General features: G+C 42.0%; 1 protein-coding gene across 2 annotated transcripts in view; it reads right to left on the reverse strand.

Moving 5' to 3' along the window:
- Positions 1 to 609: 609 nt before the first annotated feature.
- Positions 610 to 19494, reverse strand: part of Slc10a7 (solute carrier family 10 member 7) — a 245218-nt gene continuing 226333 nt past the window's right edge. The window contains exons 5-6 of one of the 2 annotated variants that reach the window (XM_087193353.1): positions 7547 to 7692; positions 610 to 5325 (exon numbers count right to left, since the gene is read on the reverse strand). In XM_087193353.1, the coding sequence (XP_087049479.1) occupies positions 5296 to 5325; positions 7547 to 7692 (176 nt within the window). In that variant the 3' untranslated portion in view covers positions 610 to 5295. The remainder of the gene's footprint in view (positions 5326 to 7546; positions 7693 to 19494) is intronic. The other variant, XM_004868926.3, reaches the window with a different exon arrangement.

Consider the following 19494-nt stretch of genomic DNA (forward strand, 5'->3'; position numbering starts at 1 on the left):
AAACTCATTTCCCATCTGTCAAGCAGCCTGATGCAGAGTTGTTAATGATTTTCTGTCAGGCGAGGCCTGGTTGGATTTGAACCTATGACCCAGTGGTAAAAGGCCAGATGTAGGGCTCCCTGTAAAATAACCAGCTATCTGCACCTTGTTATTCTTGGCCCAGCACTTTCTCTCTTGTACCTGCTATGCTTTATCTTCAAGCAGGTAAATTTTGGATAGGTTCTAGCTTAGCATCAGGCTGAATGTTCACATTCCTGTGTGAACAAGGAATGCGTTTGTATCCAGGGAAATAAGGAATAAAAGCAGAGAAATAGCAGGCAAGAAAGGCCTGATTCATTCACATGGGGCCTGAAGCCTTATGCTCCTCATGAGCTGGGTGCCTAGGCCTCCTCAGGACCTTTGCATGGCTACCAGCCAGTGGAAGCCACAAGAAATGTGGGTCTAGAGGCGATTATCTGGGTCTCAGATATTCTGGGCTTGAAGTTCTCATCATTATTTGTACTGATTGTTTTATTATAAAAAAGTCCTTTCAGGAGAATCTGTAGATTGATTAGTACGGTGACTTCCATTTACTGATGATAATTAGGAGTCACATGCCATCTCCGTTTCACAGCCTGAGGCCATCTGTCCTCCAGAAACAAAAGAGCATCATGGAGGACAGAGCTTAAGGGTTACCCTTTTATTCAGTAAACATTCTGCAGGAGGCATTCTGCTAGTTATGAGACTTACAGAAAGAAAGCAAGCAGGGGGCCCCACTGAGAAGCATTAAGAGGGGGAGAGGCAGGCAGACAAAGGCAACTTGGTACAGCCTGACAGCGAAGCCGTTCAGGAGGTGCTGGACACTGAGGACAGGTTCCCTGGTGCTGGGATGTGCAGGGAGACTGAAGTAGCCCCTGAGAGAAGCACAGGGCCCGGCCACCTCAGAGAGCCAGCGGAGGATGTAAAAGCATGGCCCCTTTTCTCTTTCCCGCCCCCTGGGTTGTGTCTTGTCCCGGGCATACATGAATCCTCATCTCGACTGTTCCAGTGCCCAGTTCAAGAAAGGGAGGCAGTCCAAACTAGAGAAAAGAGAGAAATTTGAAGCTTCTCTCAGCTTCCATAGCCATCAAGGGAAGATGGCTTTTTAAGGCATCCCGCAGCTGATGCAGGGAGGCCGAGGCACATCCAAGAAGGCAGAGATGGCACCCAAGACAGCTCCATGTTCCAGAGCCGCTGGGGAAGGCGGCCCGTGGGAGTTCGCAGAGGCAGGGAGGGGCTCAGGAGCCGGGTGGGGAGATGTCTGCTCTCAGCAGTGAGTGCATCCATGCAGGCGCCCAGTGTGCCCATCTGCTGAGAGGTGAAGGGAGCCGCACTCCATGTCCGGGAAGGTGAACGCATGGCCCAAGCAGACCTGGGGTGGTAGCGCAGTGGGGACAGAGGCCTGGGGATGGCCACGGGGCTCCTCCAGGGTGACCACCAGACAGGTGGGCACGGTGCTGAGTTCAGCACCCTTGACCGCACTGGCGCCGGCCGACTGAAAGTGACAGCACGTTGAAGTCAGAGCTCCTCATAATCCGGTTGCAAGAGAAGTACTCACCCAGTCTGTGGGAATTTTCTTTTTGCTTTAAATGAGGTTAGTGTTTCACTCACATTTGAGAAAGGCTGTCCTAGAGTGTAAATAAGATTTGTGAAAGTGAAAACAGTCTTACAGGACTTTCTTTATTCTTTATACAGCATATAAACTGATGATGATGATGATGATGATAATTTTTTTGGCCTAATTTTTATAGATCAACATTTTTATAAGAAAATCTTTTATTTCTCATGCAAATAATGTCCTCACTCATTCCGAGCAACCTAATCAGACTGAGCTTGTATTACTGAGGGCTTTTCCTGCTGTCAAAGCATACAGGGTGAAAGCTCTTTGCACACCCTTCGTGCAGTCTTGCCTTGGAGAATTCATATTTGGACGGGTACAAAGTGATGCACTTCTATGAGCAGCACCAGCCAACATCATGGTTTTATTCAGGATAGGAAAGGCAGTAAAAAAGGTCCGATTTACTTATAAATTAGTGACGATCAATAGGTAGGGAAGAGCTCTCACAATGTTGTAGTCACATCCTACCTATTAAAAATAAAGATCACAGTTTGGAAAATCCATAAACTTTTGTGGTTTTTTTGGGGGGAGGCTATTACTCTAAGCCAGGTATCATGTGGAGCATAGAAGAAAAGCAGTTGAGTGGCACCCTGGAGGAGACGGAAACATAAACTAATGGTTAGAACATACAAGGGTTTCAGGGGACTTGAGGGCCATGTCCAGCACTGGCTGGGAAGCCAGGAGTTTCCCAGAGGAGGTGACAATTTCTGTCAGACAGCAAAGACAAGAGCACATGCATGCTGGGCAAGGTGGTGGATGTTTGTCATCCCAGCACATGGGAGGCCAAGGGAAGACAGCCATGAGTTCAAGGCCAGCCTGGGCTACAGGTACAGCCAGGACTGGTGAGAACCTGACTCAAAAAACCAAGGGCACAAAGGTATGAAGTTCTACACAAGGTAACTTGGTCATCAAAGAAACACTGGGTTTGGGAAAGGCATGTGGAAATTTTTTTCTTATTGTTAAAAAATATGGCAAGGGTAGCTAAAATATGTATGTTTCTCTTTTGGTCCTCAACTCTGATGCACAAGAAATAAATCTCTAATGAAAAAGCAAAGAGCAGGTCTGGATCATCATATCATAAAATGGGGGAGGCCTGGGTACCTGAGAGTCTAGAAGTTTCCATTTTTCCACAAATGATGCAACAGTGCTGCAGCTACTCCAAAGCATACTTGGAAGGCATAGTGAGTGCATCTGAAATTAGGTTAAAAATAAGCCACAGATTCTCTTGTGATTCTTCAACATTTCGAAGTTTAATCATAGAATTATTTCTCTTTTCCATTCATCATAAATAATCTACTTCATCACTTAACCATCCTTTTGAAAAATTTTGGTATTTAGCATAAACACTGAACATCACCAGAGGTATGTTAATTTTAAACAGAATAGGGAAGAATTTTAAAAAACAAAACATTTAAAACTTACAATGTGTTAAAGATCAACATTACCATCCCTTAAACAATTGAATGTCATATCAACCTTTTAAAAAAATCCAGGTGGAAAAATGAATAAACATACTTTATTTCTTTTATAAATACACTTGGACAAAACAAATGCATAGAACAGCTTGACAGTGCATAAACATAAAAATATTTTAAGATCTGAGTAATTAAATCCCAATAAACATGAATTAAAAACAAATTTTATTTCTTGTTCTTTATGAAAAAATGTGCTACATTTGTGTTAAAAAAAGCCATAAACATATCACTAAGCCACCAAAATGCACCACATAAAGAAGAGTACTTGAAAATAAAACACATTAAAGCAAAAGATAGAATGTTATCATGGCATTTTCAGTTGAAATTTATCCCATATCACACCTACTATAGGTGTTAGACAAGAGAGGTAGATAAGTTGAAAAGAAAATCAGTATTCAAATAAAAAGGGAAAAGTATTTTTACGACAGCTTGGACAGACAGACGTTTCCATTTACTCTAAAACTCAAGAAAGCTTGTAAAAACAAAATGAAAACCTTTCTGTGTTCCATAGATAAGCATAAAAAAAAGTAAAATTAGTGTCGTTTTAGACACTGTAATATGCAACAACTGTATATTACAGCCTGTTTAGAATAGGTTTTTGCAGGTAGGACTCTTGTGAAGTCTACGTGGTTCAATGACATAGAAATGAATCCAAAGTAACAAAACATGAGACCTAGTTCTAACAATAACATAAATTTACACTGCTGATAAACTTAGGAAGTTTTGAAGGAATGGTTTTTTGTCAGCATAACAACAACACAACCACAAGGAAAGCTACTGAGGATAGTGTGGCCCCAGTGATACCCAGGACGCCACATTGTGTGTCAAATCAAGAAAGGACAGAGACAAAGTAACAGGATGGTGTGCAGAAAGCACAGAAAAAATGTTCCCTTGCTTTAACATACTGCTTTATTCTCTGTTTGGGTCCACAGTAAGAGCAAATATTGGATACCTCTTTGAAAGCTGATGTCCAGCTGGGAACAGATTTATATTTGATATTCTGGTTAACGAATGGTCTTATATTTCTTTGTGCCAGTTTTTCTTCCCATCTGGCTAGACAGAGTGTGTCTATGTAACATTTGCTTGCATTTGTGACCCCTATGTTTTCATTTATTCATAAGTGCAATATGATTTTAACTTTTTAAAGAATGTTCCAAACATTTCTCAAATCTATGAAAAAGTCTCAAATGTCTTAAGTGTGCTTAATTCAATGATGTAACAGGCTATTCTCACTGAAAGAGGAAATTTGGAAAGTGTTCAGCACATCTGTGTGACAGAAGAATAATTCTGGTCTTAACTGTGGAATGTGAATATGATCCATCATCAATTGCTGCTGTTCTCAAACTGATGAACATGTTTTGTGTGCCTCATGTTTGGCTTTTATAAGTGTGCAAGTGTAGTAGGAAGCAGGTAAGAAAGAAATTACAGAAGAAAGAGTAAAAACACATTGAGATATAATTAAAAACCCTGAAAACCAAATTCCTTAGTTTACCTCAAAACTTCACATTCTTACTTCACTCATAACTCAAACATCAGGCCCTTCCTTTGAAGCAGCTTATAATAAATTTAAGACACAACACCACAATTTCTCATGATGAAACTGAAGAATTTCTGTGTGGAAACTATTTGAAGGAATGTCTAAAAAAATGATGTCAAGGAATGCAGAGGTATCTTATGCTTTTTAGCATCTATTCAATCCATGACCCCTGCTGAGTTGATAAGGAAGAGGCATGTCCCAGTTGTAAAAAAAAAGAATCACACCATGAATCAAAGTATGCATGAAGAAAACTCTGAAAATGTTCACTGTCATCAGAAGGGCATTTTCCTGATGGTGTGACCTCATTTCAAACATTACTGTAACTATTAAAGAGTCGTACTGCACAAAAGGTGATACAGGGAAGGTATGGTAGCTTTTTGTCCCTCTTAGGACTGTTTCTGCATTAGGAAAACAGAAATTAACTCTGAAATACTGTACCACCCCCTAGCAGTAACCAATGGAGCATGTTTTGGAAATAATGCTCTTGTTGAACAAATTTTAAGGCACTTAAACAGGTATAACGTATTTTTCTATAAAAAAATAAAAATATGCACTGAAGCAACATTCACAAGTACAAGTCTTCAGAGCTGTTTGTATGTACAATCCTGTATATATATATATACATGGTTACAGAGAGTGCAGCTCCATTATACCGTTGGCCTTGTCAACTTCACTCCCTGCAAGAAAGGGAAACAGGTTGTTCAGTTATTCGGTGTCTATGAGCAAAGTGAAAGCATCAGTTCACACCAGATAACTTACACTTCTAGAAGGAAGAAGAGGCGCACTGCTAGTTTGGAGCTGGAATCTTCCCCAAAGACCCATGAGTTAAAGACATAGTTCCCAGCTTGGTGCTACTGGGAGGTAGTGGAACCTTTACAAGGTGGGCTCCAGTCGGTCCTTCAGTCTCTGGGATGAAACTCTCAAAGGGGACTGTGGAGCCCTGGTCTTCTCTTTTTAAATTTCCAGCTATGAGGTAAGTGGTACTGATCTATTACACGTTGGCACCATATGTTGTCATGCCCAAAGCAACAAGGCCAACTGATTATGGACTGAAACCTCCCAAATTGTGAGCCAAGTCAGCTTTTTATAAATAGATCATCTCAGGTATTTGTTTTAGCAAGGGAATGCTGACTGACATGCTCACACAGATGCATTATGTCATCAATCATCCAAACCTCCGGATACAGATTCACCTGCCCACCTTCCTGGCCGGCAGACTGTGTCTTCTCCCCTAGCCTGTCCTGGCTACTCATGTAGTTCTGGTCTACACTAGATGGTGGCCATGGGTCTCATTAGTACTGTCTGCAAAGCAGAGAAGGTAATCATGGATACTGCAAGGATAGACTCTTTGTATTTATTTCAGTAGTCAAATATTTCAGGCCTCCTGGATTATTCTAAGACTATGCAAAGGTAGAATGAACAGTATTGTCCAATTTAGTCTCCCTTGTGAAAATGCTTCTGTTACTCTGAAGAATAAATCTCAGAGCTTTGGAACATCTAAAAGAAAAAAGGTGATTAATTTGCTGTTCACTATGACTGGCTATTACCGATAAGAATAGCATTTTCGGACAGTTTTCCCATCCTTTGTGGAAATTTCTAAGTTCTGGGTGGTAAAGCACACAATGCATTGATAAACATATGCATAAATATAAGAGAGAGTTTTCAAGTGGATGAGTAGTAAAAGAAGATACTGAAGCACTCCTCTCCTAACTCGGAGCAGGAGGCTCAGAGCTGGATGGCACCTGATATAGAAAGGCATCACTAACATTTTGTTTGATAACTGAATGAGTGAATACACTGCATCTCCTAAACTTCTCAAGTACGATCCTGGAGGCCTGCGTGAGCCTTCTAAACATGCTATTTGTGTCTGCAGTGTCACTGCAGTGCTGGGGGAAGAGACTGGGATATGAAAGAAACCAGGGCCCCTAAGTCTTACATCTAGCACCAACAAAGCCCCGCACAGGGCCTTGGGCAACTCTCTCAGCTCACTTCCTGATCTGCAAAATGGACACAGTGCAGTCTGCTCTGAACGCCACTGTACATAAGCTGTGATTCAGGCAGCTGAGTCAGGTCCCACCTCAGAACCAGGCGAAGAATGACACTTGCTTAGCACACACTCACCGGGGCCACTACAGTGGCCTCTGTGTCCAGGACGCTGGGGACATGGCTCAGGACACCTTGTCACAGATGTCTCTTCTTCCCGCGTCTCTCCTGATCACAGTCACTGTCTCACGTACAGAAAAATGCAAGTGCTGGCAAGTCCAAGCTGCTGGGAGGGAGCCAGCTCCAACAGCGGTACCATGTTCTACCATCTCAACTTGTTTGAATCAGTGGCTTACTTGGCTTCGGTTGGTAATTTGGGAACTCAAATCCATAGCGATCTAGTGGGTAACAAGTCTCCGCACTAGGCGCGTGAAAGCCCACTAAGTGCAGGCTCCTTTTCTATTTATCACTCAAAAACAGTTGTGCTGTACAGAGAAATTCTGTGTCTTGCAAATGACAACTGAAGGAAGCATTAGATAAGTCTGGGTTCTACCATGGTTAGAAGGGCATGTGAAATCAGGGCACGGGTGAAAGGCGCGGTGGGAAAGAGATGGTGTGCCAAAGAAGGGCGTGGGGCCCACCTTGAGCACCATGAAATACACCCTTTGATATGAGTGAAGTAAAAAGAGAACTTAAAACTACAATCTAGGTATGATTGCCTTTTGTATTAATTAAAAACACTCAGTCCTGTTCCAATTGAAATTCATCAATGCACCATTGTTACGGTATTTAGTCATGAAAATATGTATTCAAGAATAATGATGTGCTAGGCAGAGCTGAAGTGTACAGAGTTCGGATCCAGCACTAACATTTCTGTCTAATCTGGATCCCAGGAAGATCACTCTGGAGTCTCACCTTCTGCCTTGATACCATCCAAGACTTTATCGTTGGCACCAGCATGCTGCCCAGGAGGATCTGAGCTGGGTGGTAGATGAGCAAGGGCACGGAGATTAGCGAGAGATGCTCATGTCCTGCAAACACTATCTTCAGCATTGGAATTCCTGAGAAACAAGGAAAACAAAACCCAGAGGCAAATTCAGGCTGTCATCAAGCTACAGACACGCTCCATTAAGACAGGAACTTTGCAAAGAATCAACAACTGGGATCTCATCTTATTAAAAAGCTTGTGCACTGCAAGAGAAACCACCACCAGAGCTAAGAGACAACCTACAATATGGGAAAAAACTTTCGGCAGCTGTACCTCAGACAAATGACTACTATCTAGAATATACAAAGAACTGAAAAAAATCAGACCCCCCAAATTCAAAGATCCAATTCAAAAATGGACATCTGATATGAACAGGAATTTCTCAGACAAAGAAGTAAAAACAGCAAATAAATATACGAAAAAATGTTCAATATCACTGGTCATTTGAGAGATGCAGATGAAAACAACACTGAGATTCCACCTCACCCCAGGAAGAATGGCTGGTATCAAGAAATCAACCAATAACAAATGCTGGCGGGGTTGTGGAGAGAAAGGAACCCTTCTCCATTGTTGGTGGGAGTGCAGACTGGTGCAACCACAGTGGAAATCAGTATGGAGATACCTCAAAGAACTAGGGCTAGAGGTCCCATTCGACCCAGCTATTAACCTGCTGGGTATCTTCCCCAGAGAATTAAAAGAATCGGGCCGGGGATTTAGCTCAGTGGTTCCGCCACCTGCCTTGCAAACGGAAGGACCCAAGTTTGATCCCTGGTTCCAAAAAAAAAAAAAAAAGAAGAAGAATTAGAAGAATCATACCACAGCGATGTATGTGCACCCATGTTTATAGCAGCACAGTTCGTAATAGCAAAAGCTTGGAAACAGCCCAAGTGCCCATTAAATGGAAGCTGGATAAAGAAGATGTGGTTTTTTTCTTTAAATAAAATGGAGTACTACTCAGCCATAAAGAACGAGAAACTAGAGACATTTATTGCTAAATGGCTGCACACTGAGGCCATCCTCTTAAGAGAAATAAATAGGACACACGTGTAAATACTGAATAGTTTCTCTAGTGTGAGAAACTGAAAGTGTAAGTAAGGATACACATGGATGAAATAGCCTAATAACATATTTCTTGGATTGTGTTTCCATTGCATATCATATGACTGTATTGAAATTTAAATTAGGGAGAAGCTGGGCTTATGTGGAGTCTGCTAACTAACTGGAGTTTTTTTCCAGATCATTATTTGTTCAGTGTTGGTTTAGGGGATCTTTCTGAAACAAATCACATCCTCTGGTGTCTTGATGGTGCTTGAGATGCTTTTTTAAGTTATATGGAAAAATGTTTAAGTGCTTTTCAGTTTTGTTTTGGTTGAGTTCTACTGTATTTGAATACTATTGTAGTTTTTTTCCCTTTCATTGTTCTTCTTTGAATGGCTTTAATTTTTGTATGTGTGTGTGTTTGATAATAAAGTTATTTTTTAAAAAAGACAGGAACTTTGGATTAGGTTATTACCATTAACTCCCCATGTGAATGCACGGAACTGAAACAGGAAAGTCTCAACTAAGTCAACAAATCTTTCTTCCTTTCACTACATAAAGCTCTAAGCTCAATCTAGAAGAGATGAAAGTGAAAAGGTGGCCAGGATTCAAGGGCACCAATAACTCTGCCTATCTATCAAAGGGAGGAGGCTATGTGTCATGGACTTGCATTAAGAAGGCTGAAAAATACTGGTGAGTAGAAGTTAAAAATGGATCTCTTTTTGCTCAGTGGTGAGACAGTCTGCTGATCTTTGGGGAGGCCAGTGTGGCTCCTTTTTAAAGCCCCAAAGCTCACTTTCAGGGGTTGAAAAGATATGGGAGGATAACATGGTACACACTGGTACTGTAGGAGGTACTATAGCTGCATGAATATTAATAAAATCTTTGCATATTCATTCTTTCTTTATTCGGTCTGTGTCTGCCTCTCTCTGTCTGTCTCTGTCTCTCTCCCTGCTCTCCTCCTCCCTTTCTCTGGTGCTGGGGATTGAATCCAGGGCCTCAGGTATGCTAAGCACACGATCTACATCACTGAGCTAACTCCAGTCCTGCAGTCTCTTTTGATCCAGGATCTCAAAGTGCTTTACAATCACCAAGCAAAGCTCATACAATTTGTGTATGGAGAGTGAATTGTAAAATTAGTTCCGAATGTTTAAATTCCACAAAGTCTTTTTTTTTTTTTGGTACTGGGGATCGAACTCGGGTCCTTGCGCAGCAGGTGGCAAAACAACTAAGGTAAATCCCTGGCCCTTAAACTCCACAAAGTCTTAATGGAAACCCAACAAATGAACACTACTTTGTGAGTCTACCAATTGATTATAACAGGGCAGGGTGTTCATATGTTTTGTAAGCAGCTGCCACAGAACATAACTTCCTAAGCTGCTCTAGCAGTTTAAGCATTATGACCAATTGTTTTAATGAGCCCATGGCCCTCAGAACTTCTGTGCACTCTGTCAGCCTTTCTAGCCGAGCAGCTTTGGGCTTCTCTGAGAATGCCCGCCGAAAAGGACCCCAGCTCCAGAGGGTGCACGATGATGGCACACAAATAACTTTTTATCATAACACAGAGAGAAAGGCTTGGCCTTCTCAATTATTTTTACCTCGTAATAAATTTCAAACCCTTATGCAAAAATGTATTTCATGGCTGCTTTATTTTTCACAGCCTCAGATATCACTGCTATAAACTGAAAACACTTGGTACCAAAAAACAAAACAAAACAAAAAACAAAAAAACAAATACAGTGTGTGTTTAAACTGAAAACACTTAACCCGTTCCAACATAAACTCGCTTCGAGCTTCCAAAGTAGCTTTAGGTTTTAGCACAATTTCTGTCTTCACACCAATATGTATATATTAAAAAAACAACAAGGTCAAAGAACTCTTTAAAAAAAAAGCTTTAAAAATCCACTTATTATTGAAAAACAGCATCTGATACTATAGTATTGGAAAGTTATTATAATGGCAAAATATTAAGACCTGAACTTCTATTTCCAAGAAAAATTATTCATTCCTTGGCCCAACAAGGCGATGCCAAGGAACTGGGTGGTGGTGGAGGGGAATAGTAAAAGGGAAGCCAAAGGGTGCAAGCGATAGAAATATGGGCATATTTTGTCCCTAAACAAATCTTAGAATGGCTTTTGGATTCTAAATTCAATTATGGCTGCTATGCTTAATATCCAGAGTTCCCCGTTCTTGGCTAAGAATCTGGGCTGTCATTCTCTGCAAGCTCAAGTGGGCTCAGCAGAGAACATATGGACAGTGCCAGGTGCTGCTGCTACAACAGGTAAACCAAGAAGCCACTGCAAAATACACAAGCCATCTACATGTAAGCAACACCAGAAAGTCCCTTTCATGCGATGAATCAGGCAGCACACACAGCAATGACAATAACCATGGTTAGTGTGTCCCGAGCGCTTACTGTGTATGTCCTGCTCTGTCAAGTGCTTTCCATACTGACTGAGCTGGTCCTCACAGTCAACCCACAGGTCTGTGCAAACCACCGTGTTTGCCATTTTGCTGAGGAGCTCAAAGGTCTGGTGGTCAGGGAGGCTTCCCCAGCGGAGTCCAAAGCACAGTGGTGCAGCATTTGCAGGTGTCTGCTGTGGGCAGGGTCAGTTCTGGATTGAGTGGGGTGGGCATTGCAGTCAGGAAAGCAGAAGGTCTGTACGCAGTCAGCTCTCCAGGCCAGCCGTCCTTTGGGAACTCATTCTCCCTGCTGCCCTTCTGCTCCCCTCTCCAGGGGTGACTGAGTTCTGAGCCTCCGTCTGGGTGACATGGGAGGTGACTGCCAGGCTGCCACAACAATGCCACGAAGTCATAGATTTACACAGCCAAGGCTTGGCCCTTGAGAAGCTTCTACTGTACCAGTGTCCTCTTCCATCCTTGGCCCTAATGCCAACTGTCTGAAGCTCTCTTCTGGCATTATCAGCTCTTTTCTCTCATCTTCAAACACACCTTTTGTTCCCCCAAGAACCTCCTTGCTCCTCCTGCAGGGTTCTGCTGGCAGGGGAGTAAGGCAGGGGAGGGTGCTGGTGCTTCCAGTGTCACTGCTTCTTGTCAGCAGCAGCCCCTCGGGGTCCCCAGCACCACTGCCCCTCCTCAGAGACCTGGGCCCCACCCTGCTCCTCTTCCTAGGGTCTGGGTATAGCGCCTTCCACTTGTTCCCCAGCCCCGGGCACTTCCTGCAGCTATTACTCCGGTGTCTCCTCATGGCCCCTTCCCTTTGGTTTTCCAACAGTGCTGAGTCAATTCTCTGTATCAAAAGGGGAGATTCTGTTTTCCTAACAGGTCTTGGTGGCCCTTGTCGTACTTTGCCTTTCACAATCATTTGCCTTACTTGAAAAAGAGAGAGGATCTGTGACGACTTGTAGCTGTGTGGACATTTGTCAAATTAAACAGGAAGTTCTCTCCAGCATGTCATATGCCTGCATTATCTTCTTGATTATTTCAGGCATTCCTCAAAGCGATGGAAAACAAACACACTCTGCATTAAGCGACTTACCAGGCACATTAGCGCACTCACACCTCTGTGCCCTTACCTTCCCTCAGGGCACCACTGGCTCTCAGTTGCACCTCCCCTACCGTCTGCAAACCAGGCTCTCAGCTTTTAGGTTTGCCCCATCTGAGTTGTTTTCTGCTCTACCATTAGAGTGAACATTCTGAAGTGCAAATCTGATGACATCAAATCATCAGGGAGTTTATGACGTGGGGGTGTCTCCTCAGCGTGGCATTCAAGGAGCTTATGGTCTGGCCTCCAACTTTTTTCGTCTCCCCACTCAGCTTTGCTCTGGCCACGAAGAGCACTTGGCTTTCTCTCCCATCCATGCCTGTCCCTTTGTCGTACCTGCCTTGCACCTGTGTTCCTTTGCTAGGATGCTCCTCACCCACGATTGAACCTCTGAATCCTTTAGCCCTCAGTTCTTGGGTTGACTCCTCTGAGAAGCCATGCCAAGAGGTCCAGGCTGGCCGGTAGCTGGTTTCTATACCATGCTTACCAATTCTATCCTTCAATTCACTGTACTGTATATCCAGTATATATATATCCTTGAATTCACTGTATATCCAGTATCTTGGCATTTCCTGCACGAAGCTGTAAGCTTTAGAGCCGGTAACTCTTATTTATCTTTGAGCATACAGGAGGTGCTCAAAAGGAGTGTGTTGAATGAATAGATTTGCATTTTTTCCAGATCTCATCATGAAGTCACTATGCAGTCTGTTACCCCATTTTTACTACATTCATTAATTAGGAAAAATAGTAATAATTTAAAAACCCCAAACAAACTTACTAGACAGAGTTTTCTTTTTAGAGCAAAATTTAAATATTGGATTCTTTTCATCTTGCTATCACTGCAGTAATATAAGTGAAGGAAATTAATTGTAATGCTCCCAGGTACTGATTCTGTGTCACCATGGTTGACAGGATTCAACAAGACTTTATGAGATGGCATTTGACTTTATGGAAGTGAACACTATGCACGCATTTACAATTTTACAGGGACTTTAAGCTGTCATGCTGAAAAATGTTTATAAAACATTAATCAAAAAATGCCTCTTTAATACAATGCATTGTCTGAAAGATGTTAGAAGGCACCTATTGAAAATGGATTCTTTTTCTGACTAAAGTAATTTTCACCAAAAGCATTTCCCCACTGCTCTGCAAGTACACCGTGTGGCTAGATGAAGAGCACTTTCTCAGCACATGACTACCTGATCCAAACACTTGGGAAATCACTAATGTACAGCATGCCGTATTTCCATGACACACATGACACATTTGTCTAAAATTATCCAACAGAGTTTGACACTGCAGCACATTCCATAAGCAGAGCTTTCAGCTGACATCTGACAAGTAGGAACTTCAAGTAGGAGCTTTCTTCTTCTAACAAGCAAGTAAGGGTTTTCTTTTATCCTATACCCAGGATGGAGACAATAAAACGATACATACAAGAAAAAGCCCCCCGCCCCGCATTTTAAAATATGTTTATTTTATGTTCTATCAATTAGAAAATTCCCTTTGTATCTGTGTTCAAGTTTCAACAATGATTATTTTCTTTTGGATGGATAGTTTTTTTTAATTTTTCCTTGAGAAACAGGCATTTTTCTTCCTAGATTAAATATGGATTTTTATATAGCCCCACTGAAGGTTGGCCTGTTGTTTACAATGTAATTATCTACTTGACACCATTGTTCTGAGCTTATAGTACCTGTAGGTGTACAATGTTCCCAATATTCATTCATTCACTCATTCATTCAAAAAATGCTTTTGGGGCCTCTCCTGTCAGTTACTGTGCAAAGCTCCTGGGGTATAAGGAAAACACACAAGACTGCTGTGCTCCCGGCTGCTGCCTTCTGGTAGCTCTGCCCCAAGCACACCAAGTTTCCTCTGTCCTCTGGGTGAGAGCCCTGGGCAAACCCTGCCGTCAGTGCCTTACTAAGTTTCTACAACTCAAGGCTTGAGGACCATCTGTGACATTTAGATCAAGTCATCAAATTCTAGAGATTATTCTTCATTTCCCTTTCTCGTTTTCCCTCAGTTCTCACTGCCATCTTTCTAATTCAGTTCTTTATAAAAATCAAGCCAAGATCACACTTCCGGGCTCCTGATAGGAGTCCCTGTCTTCAGGGTCTTTCCCTCATCAATCCTACAAACCACAGCCAGATTAATCTTCCCCAAATCTGCATTAATTAAAGGCAATACCTTGCTGAAGAACTGCAGTGACTTTCTAGGCCCATTCATCAAATCCTCTACCTCTTCAACTTTAGTAAAAAATAATTACTCTCACCACCATTTTGTGAGTGCTAATGCATGTGTGTTCAGCTTGGATTACTGCATTTAGCCCTCAGAACAGCCCTATGAAGTAGGTGGCAATTTTCCCATTTGAAGATGAGGTAACTCAGGTTTACAACAGTTTCAGCAACTTGCCCAACTCAGACATCTGGTAGTTGGCAGAGGCAGAATTGTCCCCCAGCATACACCCTTTTAATTGGTAAGCTGACGCCTTTAAATCAAACTTTTCAATGGTCAACTGCTGTCACGGGCTCAGGCCTAGCACCTTCCTGTCTTTGTAAAAGCCAAGCCCCACCTGGGCTTCATGGAGGCTGTTGTGTATTTTCCTCCACCATGAAGGTGGCTTTCCTACTGGCTTCTCTGTCCTTTGAAGAATCAATATTCTTCCATAATTCAGCATTTGATTTATGTTGCCATTGTTTTCTTTTATATAGATTTTGGTTTCCCTTGAATGTAGGCAAAGTATATCTTTCTCTAAATCTGCAACAGGGAAGCATAGGGTCAGTGCTCAATACATAAATGACTGATTGTTAAAGAGTAAGTGCTAATGTTTCCTGTGTTGAATGGAAAAGGATTCAGAATAAATACTAGCACCTTCATGAGACTTTACAGATGATGCACTCATATACACCCCCCTGTGGGACAGGAATGAGTATATTTCATAAGGCAAAAGTATATTAGATATGGGAGGAAGGAAAGAAATTGGATGGACCAAGAACACACAATTTGAAATCAGTATGGAAGTGTGGTCTAAGAGAGGAAATATACTGAAAAACACTGTCTTTTGAAGTCTAATATCACAGTGACTTTCCTACTTAGCTAAGAGATAGTACCCTCCAATCACCTGGATTATTTCCTATCTTTCAAAGATTCATTCACCTGAATTCACATGACTTGTTTTCCATTTAAACTCTTGCTTTCTCAGAGTTTCCCTGAGTTCTAGAGGGAGCTGCAGGCTAATCTGGAATCTAGTAGCTGCTCTCTCAAGTTGTCATGGTGATTTCCCACTTTTGTTTAGTTTGTTCTTAGTTAGAAACATCCATAAGTTTACTATCCAAATGTTCTACCCATTGTTATCTGTCTCTCTTCCTCCTCAGGGAATCTCTTAGAAAAGCTCATGTTTGCCTTTAAAATTCATCAGGGAGGATGGTCTGAGTCTCTTCAGTCAGAATCAAATCCAGTGAGGCAGCTGCTGTCTGAGGACCACAGCTACTCTTTGTGGACATTACTGAACACCAACTTCTGTGTCCCCTAACCGACACACACCCACACCCACTCTTTTCAGAGACAGAATAGTCACAGAGAGTCAAACTCAGTGGCACTGATTCATCTCAACATTAAACAAACAGGCAATTAGATGTAGTTTCTGGAGCATGAAATGATGCCACAAAAAGGCACAACCATAATTTTAAAATTTGGTTGGAAAAGGCTCTCGGGATTATCTTAAACTAGTTTTTGGTAATGAAGTAGCTAGCTATGTGATGCGGCTGTACAGTGAAGCATTAAGAAGCCCGGAGCACGTGTACTTTTTACTACTTGTGTGACGTCGGTGGAGCAAATTATTTGAACTCAGTTTTCACATCTCTAAAATGGACCTACTTTATAGGTTTGTTTATTTAACATAAAAGTAAGTGAAATAAATAATACTTGATGTCTAGTATATAGTTATTGTTCACCCACTGTGTACTAGACACTCTTCTGGGTGCACTGAATACATGGACAAACCCCCTGCTGGCAAGGAGCATAGCTTCTTCCTGCCAAGACAGGGAGAGAATATGGAGAGCATCATGCCAAAGCTAAGATCATACCATAGCAAGTGCCACTATGTAACAGAATCATGGCAGAGGGCAGAGTGAAAATACAGGACTGCTACCCAGGAAAAACATTGTTGGGCAAAATGGGTTCATCAAGTAATTTGTTACTCTAAATTTTATTTATCTATTTATTTTTAGGTGCTGGGGATCGAACTTGTGACCTTGTGTTTGCGAGGCAGGTGGCGGAACCACTGAGCTAAATCCCTGGTCCTGTTCCTCGAAATTTTATCTTGGAAGGTATAAAAGGAAAAGCTACTTACTTCCAGGTTGATGGATATAGCTTGGCTTGCTGTCAATCAGGGTCTTGCTTTTTAAGGAGATGTTTAGAATGCATGGTCCCCAGAACTCCATTTTGGATGCCCTCCTGGCTATGCTAGGTCTCCCACCAAACCTTCTGGAACCTTCCAAGGGCTGTCAATGAGAACTTTATGTTGAGCCCCTTAGGAAGGATGTCACAGATCACCTGCCCTGTCCTACCCCTCACCTCCATCTAAATGGCTGGTTATTTACTCAAATTCTCTGAAGTATTTTAATATAATGTTAGTGATTTACATCTTATTTGCATGCTTGTTCTTCTCAGCATTCCATCTTTAACTGAAAACTCCTGCCATGTTATCTTTGGTATGATGCACCACAGCCTCAAGGCCTCTACTGTTGCTTTATGAGACATGGAAGAATACATTTTCATTCTTTTCACACAAAGGGCCATCCAAGATGAAGTGTAGACTAAATGATCAATGATAAATAATTAAAACTCTCTGGGGATTTTGTCAGTGTCCCAGGACTGGGTTCACGGAATCCATGAAGGCTGAGCATTTCCAAATCAGTGGACACAAAGCCATGGGCAGCAGCTCTAGCAAAACCAATGTGCTGACCCTGTGGCAGGAAAACAGGGCAATGTTGCACCAGCCTAACAGATCTGCACAAGTGGAATTCTCATTTCCACTCCCTGAAGCCTGGAAAATGTCATATGGTTATCTCTGTAGGTGGCATCTAAGAGTTAAGGACACTTTAAAACCCACACAGGAGGTGTCAGCCAGACACACTGTAGACAACTGGATCCAGGCACTCTGCTGACCCAGAGGGCTGGATTCCTAGGGAGCCCCAGCACTGTTCTCCAGACACTGCTCCCTCTGCAGCTAGAAGGATTTTTGAGCCCATCTTTCTTATGTGGTGTAGACAAGGGACTATCAAGCTCTGTTAAGTAGGGGTTTATGTAAAACTTTCCTGAAAGACTCACCCCTTATCTTTCAAAATGGAACTAAAATAGATTCCTTTATTCAGAAAAAAAAAAATTAGACCTGGAAAAGGAGGAAAAGTAACAAATAGAATGTTATAAACTAGATGGCTAAGGCCATTATGAAGAAAAAGGAACAATCTTTCCAGTAATCAAGACTTTTAGAAAAAAAGAGAGCAGTATTTGCTTTTTAGTCTGTTTTTTGGGGGCGGTTATCTGGGGATCAAACTCGGGACCTTGCACTTGCGAGGCAGGTGGTGGAACCACTGAGCTAAATCCCTGGCCCCAGAGTTTTAGTCTTTTGCTAGTCACACCTTACATGGGACTACAGAAGCTGTAGCCATGGACATTTTTGCTCTTTATTGTTTGCTGGTCAGGCAGGATAGTGATTGTAGCAAATACTTACAGTGCTTATTATGTACCAGGCACCGTTCTATGAGCATACAAGAATCAACTTATCCACTCCTCATATCCACCATGTGGGTAGAGCTACCATTACTATCCCAATCTTTCAAATGAGGAAATGGAGGCTGCAGAAAAGTAAGAAATTTGCTCCAGGACAGAACAGGATGCAGCTGGGATGTGAATACAGACTGGCTGCCTCCTGAGTCTGTGCTCTTCACCAGCTACATGACTGAAATGGTAATTTATTAGTCTCTTTAGGAACCCTGGAATAGGGATGCTTGATTATAGCACCACAGAATAATGGAGGGTGAAAATGGGAGCAAAATAATACTTATGCAAGAAAATCTGAAAAGAAAATTGGTGCTTCTTTCAACAAAGGTAAAGTCTGGCAGCCTTTTGACTCCTTTGAATGAAGTTTGGTTCACAACCATTTTCAGCCCATTAGGAAAATTAAAGATTGTATTTCAGCTTTCAATTACCTGGGCTGTAGTCCTACCACTTCAATGAAAGTTTTATGTAAATAAAGATTCAAGAAAAGCCCAAAATGAGCAGCTGGTGTTGTTTCTGTTTTGAAACAGGTATGTTCTGATTGGAAAAGATGTTTAATGAATGGCCCGAGCCTGCTCACCAGATGCTGACAATGAAACATTTAACTCTACCAATTGAAGGTTGCTGCCTCAGAAGATTAGGTACACCTCACCTGTCTGACAGTGCTGTAGGAGTAATTACCAGACAGGGAATTCAGGAATGCATTAAAGAACTGAGCCTGCATTCAAATACTGGCTGTGTCTTCCTGGAGGAGCCGCCATGTTTATGGTGACGAGGTGGGTGGGAAGTAGTGACATTACTTTTTTCCTTTTCTAGGCTGTGAATGAAGAAGTGTTGCTAGTCCTCTTCTGAAGAAAAAATCTGGCTAATGTTCACACTCACAGGATGTGAAAACATTACAAATAGAATGAGAATTTCACGTGACAAAAAACACAAATCATGACTCTATTTAGCATGGTCAGTAGAACCGAACTGGCCCCAGCTGACTAGCTCGGGAAATCCTTGCCTTGTACAGAGTTTTTTTAGATGTCTTTCTATATAAGTGAAGAAAAACATGAATCTTTTTAAGTCTGAGGTGGAGAGAAGCTGATAGTGTGACCTGAGTTCTCACTGATTCCGCTATCCCCTCTACCATTTAAACTCAAGCTTTCCCTAGAATGTTGAGTCAATAATCTTATCAACTGACAGTGGAACTTCCAGAAAGCTTCTGAATTTTGGTTAAATGGTGACTGTAAGGAGTGACCCCAATTCACTTTAGCTATTTTTGATACACATTTTTTGGTCAATATAGTCTTGAATTATCTAATTATCTCGTAGCAGTAATCTTCCTTTCTTCCTTTTCTCTCTCTCTCTCTCCCCCTCTCTCCTTTCTTTCTCCTTCCTTCCTTCCTCCGTCCTTCTCTCTCTCTCTCTCTCTTCTTTCTTTCTGAACTCAGGACCTTGCACTTGTGAGGCAGGCACGGTGTCACTGAGCTAAATCCCTGGCCCTAATAATTTCTTTCTTGCTGGGACTGTGTTTATGATGACTAAAAACTTCATAAGAGACGT

The sequence above is a fragment of the Heterocephalus glaber genome, unplaced genomic scaffold (genome assembly GCF_053883595.1).
Source record: "Heterocephalus glaber isolate CG9 unplaced genomic scaffold, H.glaber_assembly_v1.0 deba00001587, whole genome shotgun sequence".
Lineage (NCBI taxonomy): Eukaryota > Metazoa > Chordata > Mammalia > Rodentia > Bathyergidae > Heterocephalus > Heterocephalus glaber.